The 21,841-nt window shown below is 37.1% G+C and overlaps 2 protein-coding genes and 1 pseudogene across 3 annotated transcripts in view; 2 read left to right on the top strand and 1 right to left on the bottom strand.

The window, feature by feature from the left end:
• The window catches only part of LOC127975434 (ADAMTS-like protein 4), a 164,893-nt gene that overhangs the window by 87,723 nt on the left and 55,329 nt on the right, over window positions 1-21,841 (top strand). The window lies entirely within an intron of this gene.
• Window positions 1-21,841, top strand: part of LOC127975452 (CUGBP Elav-like family member 3-A) — a 64,420-nt pseudogene that overhangs the window by 31,283 nt on the left and 11,296 nt on the right.
• On the bottom strand, window positions 5,785-10,486 carry LOC127975449 (uncharacterized). 2 transcript variants are annotated; one of them, XM_052579550.1, is made up of 5 exons: window positions 10,296-10,486; window positions 10,033-10,102; window positions 8,590-8,871; window positions 7,099-7,401; window positions 5,785-6,997 (listed from the first exon to the last, which is right to left on the bottom strand). In XM_052579550.1, the coding sequence occupies exons 1-5, from the start codon at window positions 10,368-10,370 to the stop codon at window positions 6,696-6,698; spliced, it is 1,032 nt and encodes a 343-aa protein (XP_052435510.1). In that variant the 5' UTR covers window positions 10,371-10,486; the 3' UTR covers window positions 5,785-6,695. The 2 variants fall into 2 exon arrangements, with proteins under 2 accessions (XP_052435510.1, XP_052435511.1); XM_052579551.1 differs by having other exon boundaries at window positions 10,033-10,099; window positions 10,294-10,484.

Genomic DNA, 21,841 nt, shown 5'->3' with positions numbered 1-21,841 from the left:
ATTGAATTGGTACAACAGTCACTACATTTTCAGTAAATAAATAAGTAAATAAGAACACTGATCAATGAAGACTTACCCGGCTTTGCAGTCGCAGTGAGCAGTGATTATTTCGCCGTTCTCTTTGGCGATCACCCACAGGAGATGCGAATCATGCTGTGACTCTGCTTGGCCAGGTCTAACCTCTGCTTTTAGCACGATCACTGCTTTCTGTTTGGCAGAAAAGATCGGCCCAACTTTTCGAGAAACAAAATAATCATAGGCCTTCAGACTTTTGAAAGCCTTTAATCTTTCATGAGTGAAGGGTCCAGGGGTTTCTATTAAATAAGAATAAATGTCTCCCCAGCAGGTTGGTGGCCAAGACACGGGCGAGTCGGACCAACGTTTTTTGTCATCCCAGATCTCATATGGGCTTTGAATAACTTTGATTTTGTCACCAATACAAATTTTGAGCTTCTTTCCAAACCTCCTCCGGTCTTCCGATGTTAAAGTGCTTATATATTGAGGATTTCGCCCGCTAACTCTCTTGAAAGTGCTCGTCGCGTCTTTACAGCCCGCCATACTGTTTGTTTTGTTGCCACACAACCACTCGCGTATGCGTACAAAGATGTCATCAAAGTTCCTCCTATTGGGCTGTAGTAATTTGGAGATAAGGCTAGGTAAACCCGGGTATCATCAGCATAGCTGTGATAGGTAATTTGGTTCTTTCTCATTATTTGACTTAGTGGAAGCATATACAGGCTAAACAAGAGCGGTGCAAGAATTGACCCTTGTGGGACTCCACGTCATGGACGTCCACTTAGACTTATGCTCTTCTAGACTCACATAATAGCCTCTCCCTTCTAAGTATCACCTGAACCATTTGAGTACCATCCCAGAAAGCCCGACCCAGTTTTCCAGTCTTTGTAGAAGTATGTTATGATCGATAGTACTAGGGTTATTATTACTAGGCTTATTATACATGTTCATTGAAGTTTTAAAATGTATCTAATTTCTAATTCTACTTGTATTGAATTAAATGTTTTGGATACCATCATTAAATTATTGTTTTTATTATTATTTTACTGACTCAAAGTTGGCACTGTGCATGTAAAATGCCCCAAGTAGGCTAACAGGTTTTATTTATGGGAGAAATCTACTGGCGCCAAGTAAGCCTATCTTTGCATAACTCTGTTTTTTTTTTCATTTCTTACAATAACGAATGAAAATAGTTAGGTTAGATACATTTGAGTAGGCTTGTTTTGTTAAAAATCCATAGCTGTAATGCTTCGGTAATGCTCCACACAGCTGAAATGCTCCACACAGCTCACGCTGAAAAGCGACGCAATGCCTTACTCGGAGACTGGCCCCATTCTCTCTTGCGCGGCTGCTTCGCTAGCATCATCGGATGCCTATCAGAATCCGGGAGTTAAGACCGCAGTTTGAGCCAGTGGCTTGAATTGATATGGCTCAGGCCCTGGCCCTGTGTCCTCAGACACCTCGACATCCTCCACTTCAGGTGAAGGTGGGGGAGAAAAGTCCTCTACTTCAAATGAACGCTCTGTTGCAAAACTACTTGCGTCACTAGAGTCACTCTCCATTTTAGCGACTCTAACAGCAGCTGTCAATTAATCTGTCACTGAGGGTCTCAGGTTCACGCCCCACCCGCTCAGCCCTGCCCTTGGTTTGTCCCCTCTATCTCCGCTGTGCTCTGCCCACTTTTCAGCATTTTTCAAATATTGCCAGTGGGTGGAGTCAGGCTCTGACCAGGGGTTTAGTTACCCCTTAAAGCCTTATCTCTTGTCAAAAGGCTCGATGCGACCGCAGACTTTGATGAACACTGCTGGCAGCAGCGACGTCTGTGTCTGTATCATTCTTATCAATGAGTGCATAACCTCGTATCTCCCCGCTCCCAAGTCATAAAAATCTCGTATCTCAGATTAAACATGATTTTGTCCCACCCTCTTTGTTTTTTGATGATGGAAGCATAAAGAAGACAACAGCAGCTGCCAAGTGTAAAAGAACCATCAGCATATATCATTGATGGCATGGATCTTCTTCAAATGCTCAATGTTCAGCCTTTCAAACGTTCAATGACCAGGGTGAGTGTGTCTGGAAAAAGATCGCAACTTTAATGGGAAAGGAAGGTAACAGCTGTGTCGTTATAATTTTTGATAGATATGACCACCAACACTCAATCAAAGATCTTGAAAGACAAAGAAGAGGCACCAAGATGGGCATCCTAGCACCAACCTGGATGAGCTGAGGTGTCAGCAGCAAATCTACCCCCAACAGAAGATGGCTTCCAGCAACATGTGCTGAGAGCCATGTACCAAACAGCAGTGTGGCATCACAGCCACCTGGCCAAAACTCTTCTCTGGAACCCAGTTGGTAGAGGATGGAGGATGGAGGCTCAGAGAAGGTGGCTGCATTTAATCTGTGATGTTCCAGAAGGCACCAGCACCTAAAGGAGTTAGAGACCTCACCCACCTCTACTGTAAAGACGGAAACTGCGCCGATGCCACCAAATGCCAGTGTCTTTCTGTGGGCTTGACCTGCGCAGGGTTTTGCTCTTGCCCTGACTGTCCAAATATGACCCACTTTGTCACTGATGACAATGTGGATGAGTGGTGTGTTGCAGTTGTAACATCATGGGGAGTTGACCCCATAATGTTTCAAGAGGGTCTGGCTGCAGGCTTGTACTTACACTCTCAGACTTGCACACTCAGACATTTGCACTTCCGCTAGTGACATCACTTGCAGTCTTTATTTTTTATTTTGTTGAATTGTTTTATTACTTTTCGTTTGAATTTTCCAACATTTAGGTGGTGAAGACAAGAAAAAATAAACTAAATTACAATGTCACTTGCAATTGCTACTTGAACTCTCCGCTACCTGTGACATCACTTGCAATCGACACAAATCGTGCATGTTGCCAATGGAGACAAGACGCTGTGGTGGTGATTAAATGATTAAAACTAATTTGGTACTATAACGTACAGGGTCCTGCAAGAAAAAGACAAGACTGGCAAATCCATGGCCAGAACAGCAGAATATGAACATTTGCGCAAAGTCTCTAGCTAAGCGTAGAAAAAAAAAACACTTAACATGGCTTAATATATTAAGATGCTATTAAATTATCAAATTAAATGTACAGTTCATTAATATAAGGAATATGTATATAGTATTTTCCTCACATACTGCAAAATGTGGCATAATGGACATAGATGAGAAAGGCCAAACTCAATGCTTCTCTACTTTATTAAAATACATAACTAATATGTACAGGCAAGCAGGTGAGCCCAGAATAAACGCAACACGCAAAGTTTCAAATTAAGCATTTTTCCATATAGAATAAACTGTCTACAACTTGTTTATATCACTGTCTTTGTCCATTAACCTACATTATGTGTTTTATTTATAATGATTTTCTATAGGAGGAAAACGTTTAATGTACAATTTAACGCACTGCGTTCTGTACTCGTCTGCTTGCCTGTACGGAGCTGATCCTTTTAAAATCACTTAATGCATAATGCCCGTTCATATTTTCTGGTCTGTATATACTTAGAGTCAACAACAAGACATATAGGCTAGGCTAGGCCTACTGAATTGTCTTTATCATCTTAGTCTGTTATTAGGCCACATTAAGCATTATGTTGTATGGTTTGCACATTGTGTTCATAGCCATCTGCGTGCCTTGCAGTACATTGAATAATAACTATATATCGAATTTGATCTTTTAATTGAACTTAATGTGTCTGAATGCATTATGCCATATGCCATGTTAGTTTTTTTCTACAGGAGGAAAACGCTTAAACGAAAGACTTTGTGCATTGCGTTCATATTCTGCTGTTCTGTGGCAAAGGTCCGTGCTTGTCTTTTTCTTGCAGGACCCTGTACGTTATAGTACTAAATTAGTTTTAATCGTTTAATCACAACCACAGCGTCTTGTCTCCAGTGGCAACATGCAAGATTTGTGTTGATTGCAAGTGAAGTCACAGGTAGCGGAGAGTGCAAGTAGCGATTGCAATTGACATTGTAATTTAGTTTATTTTTTCTTGTCTTCGTCACATGGCAACTGTCATAAAATGTTGGGAAATTCAAACAAAAAGTTATCAATAAATAGAACAAAATAAAAAATAAAGACTGCAAGTGACGTTGCTAGCAGAAGCAGTGTCTGAGAGTGCAAGTGCAAGTCTGCAGCCAGACCCTTCTCCAATGGGGACCAAAAGCAGTTGATGTTCCAAATGGTTGCTGCTAGAAAATAAACTAAACAGCCTGAGAAGACAGGGCTCATTTCCCCAAAGAGTGTTTGTTTCTTTAGTTAGATTGCCATTTGTTTTATTTAAGACAGTAATTTAAGTTGTATTGTGTGAAGTTAAGTTATAGTTTTATTAAAAAGTTCATTAAGTTAAAACTCCTGGTCTCCTGTTTGTGCTAAGGTAAGGTGTTATCTTTCGATTTCAATCTTTGTTTCCATATAGTACAAGGTGCCATATTAAATACTTTTTGATGTCTCTTATATTTGAATTTCTCAACATTCTCCTCACCGCTGATAATGAATGGGTTTGGACTCAATTATGTCAGTGTTCCATTTTCATTCATTTTGGACACCTCATACATTGAGTGACAGAACACTCATATTTGTCATGCTATATTTACATATGTGGTATTGCTGGATTCAGCACAACCCCACCTTTCCAACAAGCCATCATATGTGTGTCTATGATAATGCCAGGCAAAGCAAGCACAAAGTAAATGAAAACATTCTGCATAGATATTAAATTTGTGCATGTCCGCTTATTTTAGATATGTGTTTACATGTCTCTATTTATTCCATACATCAAGATATTCACATTCAGTCTTTTCTAGTAGTTAAATCAACTTCCTGACTACAAACATGTCAAGTTTCAAAGCTCTCAGAGCTTGTGTGATTGATCTGCATTAGTTTATATGCCTTAACTCCCATACGGACAGGCTATATTTTAGTACTTTATTGATTTTGTGGTGTATAACAATATCTGTTAATTTAACAATCTTAGCAGTAAAATATTTTTAGCCAAGAATCCATTTCATATATGGGAGACCTTAGAGATGAAGAAAAACATTGTTGGGTTTAGTTCTACCTCCGGTAGGGGTATCTCACAAATTCAGGGGCATTGTCACTAGCCTAAATGGTTTATTTGATCACTCTGGTTGATTTTAAACACACTTAATGAATGCTCTATATTAGTCTTCCTCTTTCTCTGTATTTTCTGTATTATCTTGTTTATGTCCAGAACTCTCTCTATCTTCGTATTATATATATATATATATATATATATATATATATTATGATCTTTATGTTTTATTGTTATTTTTTTTCTCCCATACCTCGTGACATCAGTCATGGTGGTTTAATTTGAAATCTTTGTATTTATTTTTATTTTTTAGATGAACCGGCCCATTCAAGTGAAGCCTGCAGACAGTGAGGGGAGAGGAGGTAAATCATCTTTATTTGGCTTATTATAAAGATTTCTAAAGATCTTCTGCTCATCAAGGCTGCGTTCAGTTGATCATAAATATAATTATATTGTGCAATGTTAAAATTTAAATGAACAATTTTCTTTATCTTTGTGAATATCTAAGTGTAATGTATTTCTGTGATGCACAGCTGTATTTTCAGCATCATTCCTCGTCTTCAGTGTCACATGATCTTCAGAAATCAAACTAATCAAGACTAATAATTAGAAATGTTTCTAGAGCAGCAAATCATCATTAATGCTGAAAACTGTTTGCGCATATGTGTGTAAACTTAAAACAACACCATTTGCTTAAGATCAAAATGTATTTTATTTATTTTATTAATCGTAAATCCTTCCATTGGTTTGCTAGTACAACCTTATAATTCAGTCAGCACCAGAAACCACTATTATAACAACTAGAAAAAGGTTTGAACACTCTCGACAAATATAAAGCTGTACACATTAAACAGAAAAAAAAAAACATGAAATCCATATGACAGAAATAACAGAGAATATATGAAATAGCAATGGCCACGGAGTCAGAAAAGTGCTAAACAGGAGCTATACTGTATGTGAAGTCCCTTCATGCATGAGGTTTTTAATGATTGTTCCTGTGGCTCACTGGTAGAGCATTGTGTTAGCAGCACAGAAGGTTGTGGGTTCAATTCCCAGAGAACACACATACTGGTAAAAACAAATGTATAACCTGAATGCACTGTAAGTTGCTTTTGATTAAAGCATCTGCATAAATGTAAATGTGATCAGGAACAATGACATTAATGCACTGTGTGAACATTGCAAAAACTGATTCGTCATATCATATTAAGTTAAGTCCCTGCAACAGCAAATTAATCAAAGCCTACAACACTGACTGCAAGGAAATATGACAAACAAATTTGCTGCTAAATAACATGTTGGCATTCTTTCATCCACACACAAACACACTAAAACCACTAAAACAGTCTTTTACAGTAAAGAAAAACTTCATGCTGGAGTGAGTAATATTTAAAATGGATAGTTTACAGTCATCACTGTGTGGATGTAAATGTGCTCCTGCTTCTCAAGTGAATTCAGTTCACAGCAATCAAAGTTGGCTCCAGTAAATCAATGTTTGATTGCAGTTTATTATTCAGCAGAAATGTTGTGAAAGCTCTTCAGCTTGCAGTGTGAAACAGGCCTAGCTGACCGTATCTTCACAGGCCTCGTTTCACCAGACTACAAGATAGGCCTGGTGTTGGAAGGCTTTTCTCCCATGGACTCGCTCTCCTGAACAGGATGAGTGACCACAGACTGACTCTCACTGACAGGTGAAGCTGTGCTCATAGCAGATCTCAGCATATGGTCAGTCTCAGTGGTGTCACGCTCACTGGTGGACATGGATTGACGATCACGTAGTTTTATTTTGATCAAACATGTCACACTTATCCCTGAGATGAGCCCCAAAACTGCAGTGAGCACGATCAGAATTGCTTCGTTGCAGCTGGAGTGTGTCTGGTCTCCTGGATCTGAGTTTTTCTCTGTGCGAATCAAGAGAATCAGGATTATGCACTGTTATTATATCAACGCTGACTCGTAAAATTAAACATGATACAATGCGATCAAGTTTCCCATGTCTTACCGTTCACATCCAGCACATAGGCGTGAGGGTTTCCTTTAACCGTTTCACTATCCACAAAGCAGCGGTATAATCCAGCATCTGCCTTGCGAACACGTGTGATGGTCAAAGAGAAATTGCCGGTTTTGAAGCAGTTGTTTGCCAGCATGGCTCTTCTCTCGAAGCCTTTGCCAGGATTCACAGATCCGTCCATCTTATAGTACAAAACTCTTTCGTTGTCATGCAGCCACGTCACATCTTGGGCACTGAGCGCATAACAGTTCAGAGTGATGTTGTCCGTTTCTTCTACACTCTTATATAGAGCATCTATACAGGGAACATGACGTTAATCAAAATCACTTGATGATTATGAGATGATGATGACTTTCAGTAAGTAGCTCTCTTATACACGACCAGTCAAAAGGTTATTTATTTACTTATATAATATATAGTATATATATAATATTTTATATAATATTTATCATTTATTTAAAGGTCCCATTTTTCATGCTTTTTTGAAGCTTTGATTGTGTTTACAGTGTACAAAATAACATGTGTTCATGTTTCGCGTGTAAAAAAAAACAGTATTTTTCACACAATTCACCTATCTGTATACCGCTGTTTTCACTGTCACAAAAACGGGCTGATGACTTCCTTGTTCTATAAAGTCCCTCCTTCAGAAACACATAACGAATTCTGATTGGGCCAGCGGTTCCTGTGTTGCCCTTTGTGTAGTAAGTTACAGAAACTGTTAAACGCACAAACTTAAATAATAAAATATACTTACCGGTTGTGGTCCATAAACAACACCTTCTCCAGACAAAGAGGGAACTGCTCCATCTTTCAAGAATAATCTTTGTGCGAATCCTGCATTTAACTGATTGAGATTGAGGAAGCTGTCCTCAGCTAAATGTGCTGCACATAGTTTTACATGTAGATTATAATTTTCGGGAACCGAGTTAGACATAAATTGTAACCACTGATCTCCAAGTACAGCATCCCTGGGAAGCCCAAACAAAGATGATTGGACTCAGAGATGAAAATAACAGCGTTTCGGCGACAAACACAAACGCAGCTCTTCCTTCTCTGTAGGAACGCAACAAGGCCACGCCCCCTTTTTGTGTATTCCTGTGGGCGGAGGTTAGTCAAAAAACTGTTTTAGTGACGTAATTACTGCAGGAACTAGAGGGATGTAGTCCAAACGGGTCGTTTTTTGTAGGCGAATTCTGTTAAATAAAATATCTCGCTTGGCATTGAACTTTGAACATTTTTATGATTATTATCAACTTCGAAAACAGTTGTGCTGCTTCTTTTTCCTCAAATATTATCAATAGAAACTAAACTAATGCAAAAATAGCATTAAATTGATCAAAGCTTTTATTAATTATTTCTAATTCCAAATAAATGCTGTTTTTAAATTTCTATTCCATTCAAATACAAAAGCATTTAAAAAAATCTCAATAATTCCAAACTTTTGACTGGTAGTGTATGAATCAGATAATAGGAAAGACTTACATAAAACATCCAGAATAAGTGAAGTTTTAACCCCATTACAGATGAACTCGTAGAGCCCCTGGTTAGTGTATTGTGATGATATGAGAAGCAGGTGGCTGTGTTCACACGTGAAGTCTTCCTCAAGACCTTTGGCAGTCACGCACACATGGTTTTTGTATGTGGCGATAGTGGTGCCTGGCATCTTTCTCCATTCAGCATGATGACAGCCGCTGGCGTTAACGGGGAATGTGTACGGTTGGTTTAGTAACACAAAACCAGAAGGAATACCCTGGCAGAACGCTCCTGAAACATATTCACAGAAGAGTCAGACTCTCTAATGAAGGGAATTTGGTTACAAAAAATTGTTACAGTGCATTTACACAAAAAGGCACTAAATAATTTTAATACACTCTTAAAAATAAAGGGTCCTTATTGGCATCTGTGTAACCTTTCCGTTGCAAAAACAAGGTCCGTTATTGTGGGAAAAGGTTGTTTAGATGATTTAAATGTTCTTTACACTAATAATAAACTGGTTCTTTTAAGAACTGATCACTGAAATGTTCGAGGAACCGAAAATTGCTCCTTTTTTTTTTAGCATTGCTGCGACAAACATCCCTTTGGACACTTTATTTATAAGAGTGTGTTAACATATTTGATTTAGGGTTAGTTGCGTGAACCCTGGCATGTTTTTATTACGTTGATATAGGTACGTATTGCGGTGGTTCAGAATTCAATTAAGTTAATTCTCTATAGTGTTGAAAATATGCCCTCCACCAAAACCATCCCTTAAACCTATGATAGTGTTAACAAATGCAAAACTGATATAAAAACGCATTAGCTGATGCAACCGTGCCATTTCAGCTTCCTTATAAGCAGATTTGAACTGCATTTTTGGGATCTGTACCAGCACTCCTTACCTCTCAAGTACATGTTCTCACTCAATGAGCTACCAAACAAATCTACCGTCTCTGAAAACACGTGTGATAACGTTCAAAGCATCAGTTTTCAAATCTCCAAGCATATAAATATTGTTTTGAAGTCATAACGTGATATATACACTTTATTAATCGAAACTCTGTAAATTTGTGTGAAAAGGAATAAAAGGTTTCAAAGTTTTACTGCCAGTAGTGTTCATTTATTTTGGAAAGAAGAGATGTACTTATTTGTAATTTTTTTTGTCTCGCTAAAAAGTGCACCCAAGTACATTTATGCCATGAGACCAGGTAGATTATTACTAAGTGTCACTGGGAATTATTGCAAACAGCAAGGTAAACACTGAATAGTGAACAGATGCATTTCAAATGGAAGAAAGTTATTACTCAACCAAATACATATGAAATATACAGTACAGTATAGTGCCTTAGTACTGAACATCAGTATGGCTGTGATTAATTATACTGTATAAAAGCACAACAATCAACCTAAATAAAAATAGGCAAAGACAAAAAAAAAGAGGTTTCCTACCTTCATAAAGTACAACTATAAAAGTTGAAGCCAAAATCAAATTCCAAATAGCCTCCATTATGATGCACTGAAACACACATCAGCATGTCAGTCATTGTGCTCAGCTTCAAATGCAAAAATGCAATGATAAATATTACACTTGTGGGCTGGTCATTAAGATTAACTGCAGATTTATCAGTCTTCTGATTGTAATGACGCACTTACAAGTGAAAACAACCGTGACTCTATATTACGCGAGATCAAATATTTAGTTCAACTCACTGCAAAAGCACACAGCAGCAACAACTGGAAGTTCCAAGTGCTGAAAAGAGAGGGTTTTCTTCCTTCAAAATGACCATAAAAAGTTTAAAACTTTATGATGATGCCATTTCAGCGCATAACAACAAGGTGTCTTTTACTTCCGCTTTTGTCGGTGTTGATGGCCGATTCGTCTTCTTCTTCTTCTTCTTCTTTCGTTTTATTGGCAACCGCACTTAACAGTGCATTATTGCCATCATCCGGTAGCTTAGATCAGAAACATTCCTATCTCTTAACATTTCTAAGCAACCCCCCCCCCCCCCCCCCCAAAAAAAATAAATAAAAATAAAAGTAAATAAAACCCACTGGCGCTGCGTGTTCAGCTCCTCCAGCTTCCACCCCACTTCCCTTTAACTCCCACTTCCCATCCGCAACCTTATTTACCTCCAGATTTACTTACACTGTCTCACACTATACTTCATCCGCATCTTCTACCTCTCTCTATAATCCTATATACATATTAATCCTACAATCTATTCATTAAACCAGTATTATTCAAAAACTGAAACAACACATTAACCATACTATTTCCTATATCCAAGTCTAATATATTCTTTAATGTTAACTCTTTCCCTTCATTCTTCCATAATTCTTCTCTTAGCACTTCTCTTTCTTCATCATAACCATTACAATTAATAAACACATGTTCCACAGTTTCACTTTGTCCACATTTCTCACACAAACCCGTTGGATGCTTAGATATTAAATGTAATGTTTTATTCAAACCGGTATGTCCCACCCTTAGTCTTGTAATTATACTTTCCTCCCTTCTATTTCTCCCTCTTTTCCTACCTTTTCCCACTTTCTTTTGTATTGCATATAAATGTCTACCTTTACTCTCATTATCCCAATATTGTTGACACTTTTTAATCATTTCCTCCTTTATTACTGATTTGATTTCTTTTAAACTATGTGATAACTCAATTTCTACCCTATCTTCATCTACTACTTGTTTAGCTAATTTATCTGCTTCCTCATTGCCTTTAATTCCCACATGAGCTGGGACCCACATAAACTGTACTTCTATTTTAATTTGTTTCAACTCAAAGAGATTTTGAAGAATTTCCATGATTAAATCTGGCCTTGATTCAGATTTTTGATTATAGATACTAACTATTGCTGAATAAGAATCTGAACATATGACTGCATTTTTTATTTTCCTTTCCTTAATTATTTGTACTCCTAGCAAAATAGCCATCAACTCACCTGTATATATTGACAACTGGTCACTAATTCTAGCTTTTTTCTTCACCATTAACTTTGGCACATTGACTGCCACTCCTACTCTCCTTCCTTTTTTGGAAGCATCTGTGTAAATCTGTATACTATCTCCATATGTTATTCTTAAATACTCATTTGCTCTCATTACTTCCATCCCATTATTTCCTTCACTCTGTCTTATCTCCAGTAATGTTAAATCTACTACTGGCTGAGGAATAATCCATATAGGAGTATTCGGATATATTACTCTTGGTACACATCTATAATTGTTTATCCCCATCTCCTTAATATCTTCTTCTACCACCCACCCAAAACTCTTATGTTTCTTCATTCCTTGTTCCCAACTTTTTCCTAATATTTTCCTTGTTGGATGTACCTCATTCTGACTATTTAGATTTGTCCAATACACAGCCATTAACTGTTTTCTTCTAATATTAAGCGGCATTTCATTTATCTCTACTTGCAAAGCTACTATAGGTGTTGTTGGATATGCTCCACAGCAAATTCTCATCGCCTGTGCTTGAATTCTATCCAATTTCTCTAACTGTGATTTTGCCGCCAACCCATATGCTATACTTCCATAATCTAGTACAGATCTTATCATTGCTATATATACTGTTTGAAGCGCCCCTCTATCTGCTCCCCACTCTTGTCCTGCCATACATTTCATTATATTTAACACTCTTTTACACCTATTCACTATCTTATCAATATGTTCATTCCATGTAAGTCTAGTATCTAGCCACATTCCCAAGAATCTAACTGATGTTACTCGAGCCATTTCCCTGTTATATATCCTTAACTTCCATTCATTATCTACTTTCTTGTTGGAAAATATAATAACTTGTGACTTCTCCACTGATAACTTAAATCCCCACTTATATGACCATTTAACTACCTCATCCACCGCCTTCTGCATTTTCCCCATAATGAATTTATTGTTTCTCCCTCTAAACCACACAGCTCCATCATCTGCAAACAGTGATCTACCAACACTCCTATCCACCTTACTAAATATATCATTTATCATTACTAAAAAAAGTACTGGACTTATTACACTTCCCTGAGGAGTACCATTTTCTATTATTCCTTGATATGATATAGCATCTCCTACTCTCACCCTTATTACTCTTTGCTTAAGAAAGTCATTAATCCAATTAAACATTCTTCCCCCTACCCCCATCTCTTCCAACTTAATCATCAGACCCTCCCTCCATAACATATCATAGGCTTTTTCAATATCGAGAAACACAGCAACTACTGATTCTTTATTTGACAGAGCTTTCTTTATTTCCGCTTCCAAACACATAACCGGATCCATAGTTCCTCTTCCTACCCTAAATCCACTTTGAAAAGGTGTTAATTTTCCTTCTTTTTCCAAAAAATATACTAATCTATCCGTTATCATTCTCTCCATCACTTTCCCTACATGAGATGTAAGGGCTATTGGCCTATAGCTAGCCGGCTTATTTGGATCCTTCCCTGGTTTCTTTATTGGCAATATCAATGCTTCTTTCCAACTATGCGGTAGCACCCCCATTTCCCACACTTTATTATAGAACTCCAACATTACTCTCAATGATTCCTCACTTAACTGCTTGATCATATAATAGCTGATTTCATCTTGCCCCGGAGTAGTTTCTCTCATTCTCCTCAGCGCTCGTTTTAGTTCCGTCATTCCAAACGGGACATCCATTATATTATCTCCATCCTGTCTCTTTCCCAATAGATGAGGATGCTCTCGTAGTACTTCCTCCCTTTCCCTCTTAAACTCTTCAGTCAGATTTTCCGTACTGTTTACTTTTATAAATGTATTACAAAACAGTTCTGCTTTATCACAGTTTTCTATTGCTATAACTTCCCCTTCATTTAAAACAGGATATTCCATATCCTTCCTTATTCCATTCATCCTTCTGATCATACTCCATACTTCTCCTATTGATGTACTTCTCCCTATTCTATCACAGAAATCTCTCCAATGTTGTCTTTTTTCCCTTCTTACCACCTCTCTTACTTTTGCTTGTTCTCTCTTATATTCAATTAAATCTGTATAATTATGCAATCTTCTTACCTTCTTGTATGCTCTCATCAGCTTCATCACACTCCTTATTCCACCATGGTACCATTTTTGTCTTTCTTCTTCCTTTACTCTTAGGAATATTACTTACTGCTGCATTTTTCATAACTCCTATAATTTTCTCATTTATAGCTTCTATGTCATCTACACTTCTTACTTCATTTATGTCTATACCCTCCTCCACCATTTTCACATATTCAGTCCAGTTAGCTTTTTCATAATTCCATCTCCCTTCTCTTCTCTCACTTCTTTTTACACAATTATTCATATTGACACTCATTTCAATCAAAACAGGAAAGTGGTCACTACCTATAGTACATTTCCTTAATACCTTCCAGTTAATTTTACCCCCTAACCTACTTTTTACAAGGGTTAAATCCAACACCGCTTCTTGACCTGTTCTCATGTCTACTCGTGTACCTCCCCTATCATTCATACAGATCAGATTCATCTCATCCATCAATTCTTCAACCACCTTCCCATTTCTGTCAGTTACACTTCCTCCCCACATACTACTATGGGCATTGAAATCCCCACACCATATCACCCTCTCTCTACTTTGCCCTTCTATCTTTAACATATCTTCCAATGTCATTTGTCTACATGGATTATAAAAATTTATTATTACAACACTCTTATCATCCTTCCATACCTCCACCACTACATATTCCATTTCTCTTCCTTTCCCCACCATTCTATACTGCATTTCAGACTTAATGAAAGTAACCCACCCACCACCATTTCCCTCTTCCCGATCTCTTCTCACAGAAACATACCCTTTAATTACAAAATCTAATTTAGGTTTCAGCCAAGACTCTTGTACACATATCACATCTGGCTTTTCCTCCATCTTATTTAGATAACCTTTAAACTCCAATCCATTAGCCACCAAACTCCTAGCATTCCATTGTAAAATTACTAACATCAAGATTGTTGTCCATCCCATGATTCTTGACTAGGCTGTATTTCTAAAGTTAGACCATCTCTAACCATTTCCCATGTTAGCCCTTTAATATCCAGGAACCTATCTGCTGCTCTCACTATTATCTGTATCTTTTCTGTTCTTCTTTCAGTCTGCGCTGAACAATTTATTACCTCTGCCATGAATAACACAAAACTTTTTTTACTAACTATCATTGTGTCATCCGATTTTTTGCTTTCCTTTTCTTCATTTCTGGTTCGATCTTTCCACAACTCCTTCTCCTCACTTTCTTTCTTTTTCCTTGAGTCCACCTTTTTAACTGCTTCCGCATATGACAGCTTATTTCCATCTCTTTCCTTCTGAATTTCTACTGCTCTCTTTCTCACTTCACATCCTCCATATGCCACATTATGGGCTCCTCCACAATTACAACATTTTGCTTCCACATCTCTTCCACATTTTCCGTACTCATGTTCTTCCCCACAATGTGCACATCTCTTTTTGGCTCTGCAAACACTTGCAATATGACCATATCTCTGGCAGTTATAGCATCTCATCGGAGCACGCACATATTCTCTCACCCGAAAGCAAACATATCCAATCATCACTTTACTTGGTAGCACTCCACCACTTTCAAAACGCAACATTACAGAAAGACTTTCTTCCTTATTCCCTTCTCTATTCCTTTGCAGTCGTTTTGCTTCAATTACATTTCCTCCTTTAATATAACTCTATCATAGTGACCTCCAATGCTACCCCTGTAATTACTCCACATAACCATGATTTTCCACCTGTTTGATTACAACTTGAAATCACTTGTTTACACACAACCTTCATTTTCATCACCTTATCCCTCTGCTCCTCATTATCACAAATCACCAACAATGCTCCATCCTGAAGTATTCTTGCAATTGGGTTTACCCCTTTTACTCCTTGTCCCTCTTTAAATCTTACAATCATTTTTATTTCCTCTCTCCTTTCACTTGTCACTTCCCTTTCGCTATCCTCATCTGTACCTATTGAATCCCCTTCATTATCTTTCTTCCTCTTATTGTTTGCTTTTTCAACACTTTTTATTCTCCCTCCTTCCACTTGTGTCCAACCCATCTCATCATTTTCGTCTTCAATCTCTGATTCATCAATTCTAGATCTTGTTTCTGATCCAACCTCCTCTTTTTTCTTTTTCCTCGATTTCCCCATCGTACTCTTCTTATATCAACAACTTTTATACTTAATAAAATACAGTATACGTTATTTCAAAAAACTCACGACGGTTTCCAGCACGCCACCTTTCAAACACTTCCGGTTTGACACCCCGGACCTTGTCTTGTGACTTCGCCTCTCGATGGCCGATTCGTGAACGAATCGTTCAATTTAACCGGTTCTTCTTAGTGAACCGGTTGAACCAGTTCACAAAATCGAACTGAATCGTTTGAAACGGTTCACGTCTCCAATAAGCATAAATCCACAAATTACTTAAGCTGTTAACTTTTTTAACGTGACTGACACTCCCTCTGAGTCAGAATAAACCAATATCCCGGGGTAATCCATTTACTCAAACAGTACACTGAATGAAATGCTGTGAAGACCGAACTGAAGATGAACACCGAGCCGAGTCAGATAATGAACGAACACGCCCACTGCTGGAGCAGTTCTCGTCATAGACATATAAATAACTAGACGCCTCATTGGCCGCTCTGAGCCGTTGCTGTGATACGTCAACGCATCCGCCATGTTAGAGAGGGCAAGACTACCTTAAAAATAAATGGAAGTAAACGGGGAGCTGCGGTTTTTACCAAGGGGCAAGGAACTCGACCGGAAGTTGAAGTCGGGTGGGGGCTGCCATCTTTTAGCAGAACTTCACTTGCGTTAGCATTCCCATTGACTCCCATTCATTTTGGTGTCACTTTGACAGCGAATAACTTTACATCTGAGGCGTTTAAAGACTCTGTTTGTCCATTATTTATTTCTAAAGATACACGACAATGTATAAAGGGCTCCATTACCTTCTATGTTACATTATGGCCCCGTATAAACAGTTTTTGTAAAAAATAGGCTAACGATTGCGTCATAACCACTCGGCTCTCTGTCGCATTACCGTACAGACAGGTGGAGAAGCTCGCAGGCAATTAACTTAATATGGTGTACTGGCATTACATTTTAAAATACTATACAAAATAATTAATCAGAATACTTACTCCTGCTCACTCACGCCAAAGAACTCCCCGCTCAAGCTCGCCGTCTCTGCAAGATTAACGATGGCAGTTTGCACGCACAGCTACTAGAAGATTTACATCTGTCAGACAGGTTGCTGACGTCGTCAAGCTTCGTTTGAGTCTGCGCGTCAGAAACGGAAGTGCTAAAAAACGCTAAAACTGGGCTTCATTCGTCTCAATTGAGTTCCAATTGGGTCGCTGTGTCCATTTCTTTTACTGTCTATGGTTTTTACTCAATAAAAACACGATAACGTTCACATTTATCAACCGATTTCAGGTTTGTGATCTACGTGCAGTTAAAAAAAAACTTTGCCTCCAGTTATTTAGTTAGGTTTCGAAAATTATTAATTTTCGTAAGGAATTGTGAAAGCTCACATTTGTCTCACTTGTTGATTTTGTTGATTATTTTAGGTTTACAATTCTAATGTTAATTTAGTATAACTGTGACATATGCATGTACTGTGATTTGAATGTACATTCAATTAAATGTAGTTGTTTTATTGCTTTCTCTGTGTTCAATCCCAACATTTTTTTTTCTTTCTTGTGTCTCAGGTCAAAACACAGCTCATTCCTTTTTGAAATACTGAGGGAAAAAATCAAAATAATACATCTTTAAACATGAATAATTTGCTATTACTGCGAAAATTGAATAAAACATGTACATACAAATCAAAAAGTGTCACACTTGTAGTCTGCTTTTCATTTGATAGCACTCCATAGCTACAGATGAACTCCACAACAAATAATCACACATGTAACTGATGAGGCTATGGATCCAGTGAAAATTAAAATATGCACTGATACAGTGCACAGTAGAAATATAGTAAAAGTGATATGTTATATTAAAAAGTATATGTAGTACAACTTGAAGTAAAGTGAATAATATGAAAAGCGAGTACAATAACAAACGTGATATAATAGATTTATAATAGCAAAAATTACATGTATAATATGAATAATACCATAATAAATAATTGAAAAAAAATAGATTAATAATAGCAAGAAGAATATGTAATATCAAGGGTGGAATAATACAGAATAGATAAAATGAAGAATAAATTAATAGTTCATTATAGAGTAAAATAAATAATTGTGAAATGTAATTTTAAAATACTATTTGGGTAATAATTATTAAACAAATAAAGACACAACTAATGACAGAACACAAAAAACTCCAGTTCCAAATTGTGTTTAATTAATGAACTCTTTAAGTATAATATATACATGTACACACATACACACACACACACACACACACACACACACACACACACACACACACACACACACACACACACACACACATATATATATATATATATATATATATATATATATATATATAAAATCCTCTGAGAAATCCTCAAGAAACACATTTTATTTCAGTTCTGTCTTTCTCTGTGAATAGAGTGGTTTAGTTGTGAAGACAAAACCTGACAAATAAAGATTAATTCTTCACCGCTTCCCTAAAGATTTTCTATTTTATTAAATTAAAGAGTCAAATAATGTAAACTTGATGATGCTTGATATTTTGTTCTATAATACACATTACACACACTCATGCAGAAAACACACATTTTGAAACAGTGGTTTGTTTTTGTTAACACCTATGAATGTTTGAGTGTGAGTATGTGAGGTTTACCTTGCACAACAAAATCTCAAAGTATAGTTATGTTTATCACAGACCAGAATATGAGATGCTCCCCTCAAAAAACTTGTTATTAATCAAAACTAATAATCATTATAAAAATATCACAATGATTTCATTAATGATATTGCAGCTGGACTCACTATGAGTTACAGTGCTTTTCATTTCTAGGCTAATTACATCATGTAGTTTGTGTAAAGACACACGTAGTACATTATCAGCATTAAACAGCCTGTGCAAAGCTTTTTAAATGCAGTCTATAGTATTGTGATCGACTGAGGAAACTGGTTATATTTAATTATTAATAACTAATAATTCCTTACAATTATATAGTGCTTTTCTGGGCACTCAAAGCACTTTACATAGAAGGATGAATCTCCTCAAACACCACCAGTGTGCACATCCACCTCCAAATATTTGACAAAAAATACAGAAACATTTAATTAGGTAATTATATTATTTATATTAAATTATATTGTTGTAAAAATTATCTTTACAGAGAGAAACGGAGAGGGGGTTTGTATATGAGCAGGGTCAATCTGTCGATTCATTCAGGGCTGCTCTGGGTTTGGTACAAACACAACACTAGTCTGTGGAGGTATAGTCTTGTCTCTTGGAAATGCAGAGAACAGCTTTCCTCAGCTTTCCTTGTCCTGTTTGCAACTGGCTAAAGGGGAAGAGAAAATAATAATTAATTACATAGAATCAGTTCACAGTTTTATGAAAAGCTATGAAATCCTTAAAATTAAGCGATGATAAACTTAATCGGTAACACTTTAGAATAATGGTCCATTAGTTAATGTTACTTAACTACTTTAGTTAACATGATCTAAGCAAGAACAATACTTCTACAGCATTTATTAATCTTAGTTGATGTTCATTTCAACATTTACTAATGCATTATTTAAATCAAAAGTTGTGCTTGTTAACATTAGTTAATGCACTATGAATTAGCATGAACTAACGATGAAAAACTTTATTTTCAATAACTAACATTAACAAAGATGAATAAATACAGTAATAAATGTACTGTTCATGTTAATTAATGGATTAACTAACATTAATGGACCATGATTCTAAAGTGTTACCACTTAATCTTTGTAAATAAGTAATGGTAGTGACACTTTAGCTCCATCACTAATCTAGACAGTCAAAGTACTCACTGTACATATTGTGCTCATAACACCATTTTAGTTTATGATATAAACGTAAATGAGAATTCATTTAAACTTTGAATTTTTATAAAGTCTCAGCTTTCAGTGCTAACTACGTTAGAGATATCGCTATCTATTATTAATAGTCTGACATTAGTGGTTAATTAAGCTATCAATAAATCGTCAGGGGAAGTCGTGGCCTAATGGTTAGAGAGTCGGACTCCCAATCGAAGGGTTGTGGGTTCTAGTCTCGGGCCGGACGGAATTGTGGGTGGGGGGAGTGCATGAACAGCTCTCTCTCCACCTTCAATACCACGACTTAGGTGCCCTTGAGCAAGGCATTGAACCCCCAACTGCTCCCCGGGCGCCGCAGCATAAATGGCTGCCCACTGCTCCGGGTGTGTGTTCACAGTGTGTGTGTGTGTTCACTGCTCTGTGTGTGTGCATTTCGGATGGGTTAAATGCAGAGCACAAATTCTGAGTATGGGTCACCATACTTGGCTGAATGTCACTTCACTTTCACTTTCACTTTCACTTTTAAAAATGACCAAAAAACATCGAGAAATAACGGTTGAGTTACCTGTGAAAGATAACACCCCGAGATCAGTTTTTATCGTGTGACGGTTTGTAGGTGTTCAATCTGTCGATGAGTCTGGTATGTTTTCTTCTGTGCTGATGTGAGAGTTATGAGAGTTGCCCGCTCCAATATGGCGGCGACGTTGACATGCGGTCGAGCGTCCAATGAGGCGTCTAGTTATTTATATGTCTATGGTTCTCGTTCTCGAGTCAAGAACCGGTTGCTTCGGTTTTCGGATCACCAGTACACTCAACCGAGAATCGTTTCTGTCGAACGCGTCCGAATTGAGAACCGATGAACTGATGATATTGCGCATGCGTGTAATTTTGTAAGTATTTTGTTAAACATCGGAAAGTGTGATAAAATAACTTTATTTTATTTAGATTTTTTTTATTATTTTTTTTTTAGATTAATGTTTCCAATCTGTATATTGTATATAATGTATAGGCCAAATGGGTTTTCAGGGAAGTTGGACAATAATTAAGACTCTAAAGACTCTTATGTTTAATAGGAATAAGGGATGATTTATGAGATATCTGTACTGTATAATGATGACATTCACAAATTGAGTTTGTAGTAAACAGAACATGAACACGAGTAAAGCAGCTGATGACACTGAACTGCAGCACGTGCTGGTTAGAGCGATTCTCGTTCTGGAGTCAAGAACCGGTTGCATCGGTTTTCGGATCATCAGTACACTCAACCGAGAATCGTTTCTGTCGGACGCGTCCGAATTGAGAACCGATGAACTGATGATACTGCGCATGCGCGATTCAGCGTGAAGCCAACTGACTCACAGCATGTCTGAACCGAAGGGATTCTTTTGGTGATTGATTCTGATTCTGTACTAGTAATGTTATGAGCGCGGGTATTTCGAGGGCTTGGATGAAGGGCAATCTGGCGAAACGTAAGTTCATTTAATAACAAATTCATCGCAATGGATTATGTTTAGTAAGTGGATCAGGGTTTCTACGCTGATGACACCTAATTTATTTACTTTATATCTTGAAGACTTAAATCCTCATATGCACATTATTGCTGTTACTGTATTTAGGTGTTGTTGCAAAACTCAAATGTAAACTTTTCATGATTATGAGGTTTTAACTGACTAAAGTTATGATTACTGACTTTAAATATTTGAATGTTTGATAGACGTGACGCCATTACGTCATCGCCAATGACGTCATTACGTCGAGCGTGAAAGAACCGATGAACCGGTTTTTTCAACCGGTTTATTGAATCGAACCGTCCGAAAGAACCGGTTCGCGGAAAAGAATCGAACTTCCCATCACTATGTGTTAGACAGCGAGAGAGAGAGAGCTCCTCCCAGAGAGCTATGGCAAGACATTTGGACATTTAAATGAAAATTAACTAGACTTAAAATAAAAAAAAATAAAAAAACAGTATAATTAATTTTAAATTGTTAATTTAGCATTTGTATGTTACTGTCACTTTTTGTTTTAAATAATACAATGTAATATGAAAGTGACCAATCGGTTTTCTTTTACTAGAAAATATCAATGCAAGTGCTTTTAATTTAAAAAAGTTAATTCATTCCAAATTTAGTAAGCCCTCGTAATATTTCTAGTAGCTTATCTCAATAGTATGCAATAATATTCAATGTTAAATAGTAATGCAGTAAAAGACAAGAGATGAGATTTCTGTTTCAGTGTTTTATACCAATACAGTTTAAACAA

This window comes from Carassius gibelio, chromosome B16 (genome assembly GCF_023724105.1).
Source record: "Carassius gibelio isolate Cgi1373 ecotype wild population from Czech Republic chromosome B16, carGib1.2-hapl.c, whole genome shotgun sequence".
Lineage (NCBI taxonomy): Eukaryota > Metazoa > Chordata > Actinopteri > Cypriniformes > Cyprinidae > Carassius > Carassius gibelio.
Note: the sequence above shows the minus strand (reverse complement) of the source record. Positions and strands in the feature narration are given on the sequence as shown.

What these genes read in the sequence shown, in the direction of transcription:
- LOC127975449 (XM_052579550.1), bottom strand. Translation starts at nt 10,370, where the DNA reads ATGGTCATTTTGAAGGAAGAAAACCCTCTCTTTTCAGCACTTGGAACT. An exon ending in GTTGCTGCTGTGTGCTTTTG is followed by an intron (nt 10,103 to 10,295) that starts CAGTGAGTTGAA and finishes TGATGTGTGTTT; the next exon opens with CAGTGCATCATAATGGAGGC. An exon ending in CTATGTGCTGGATGTGAACG is followed by an intron (nt 6,998 to 7,098) that starts GTAAGACATGGG and finishes TGATTCGCACAG; the next exon opens with AGAAAAACTCAGATCCAGGA.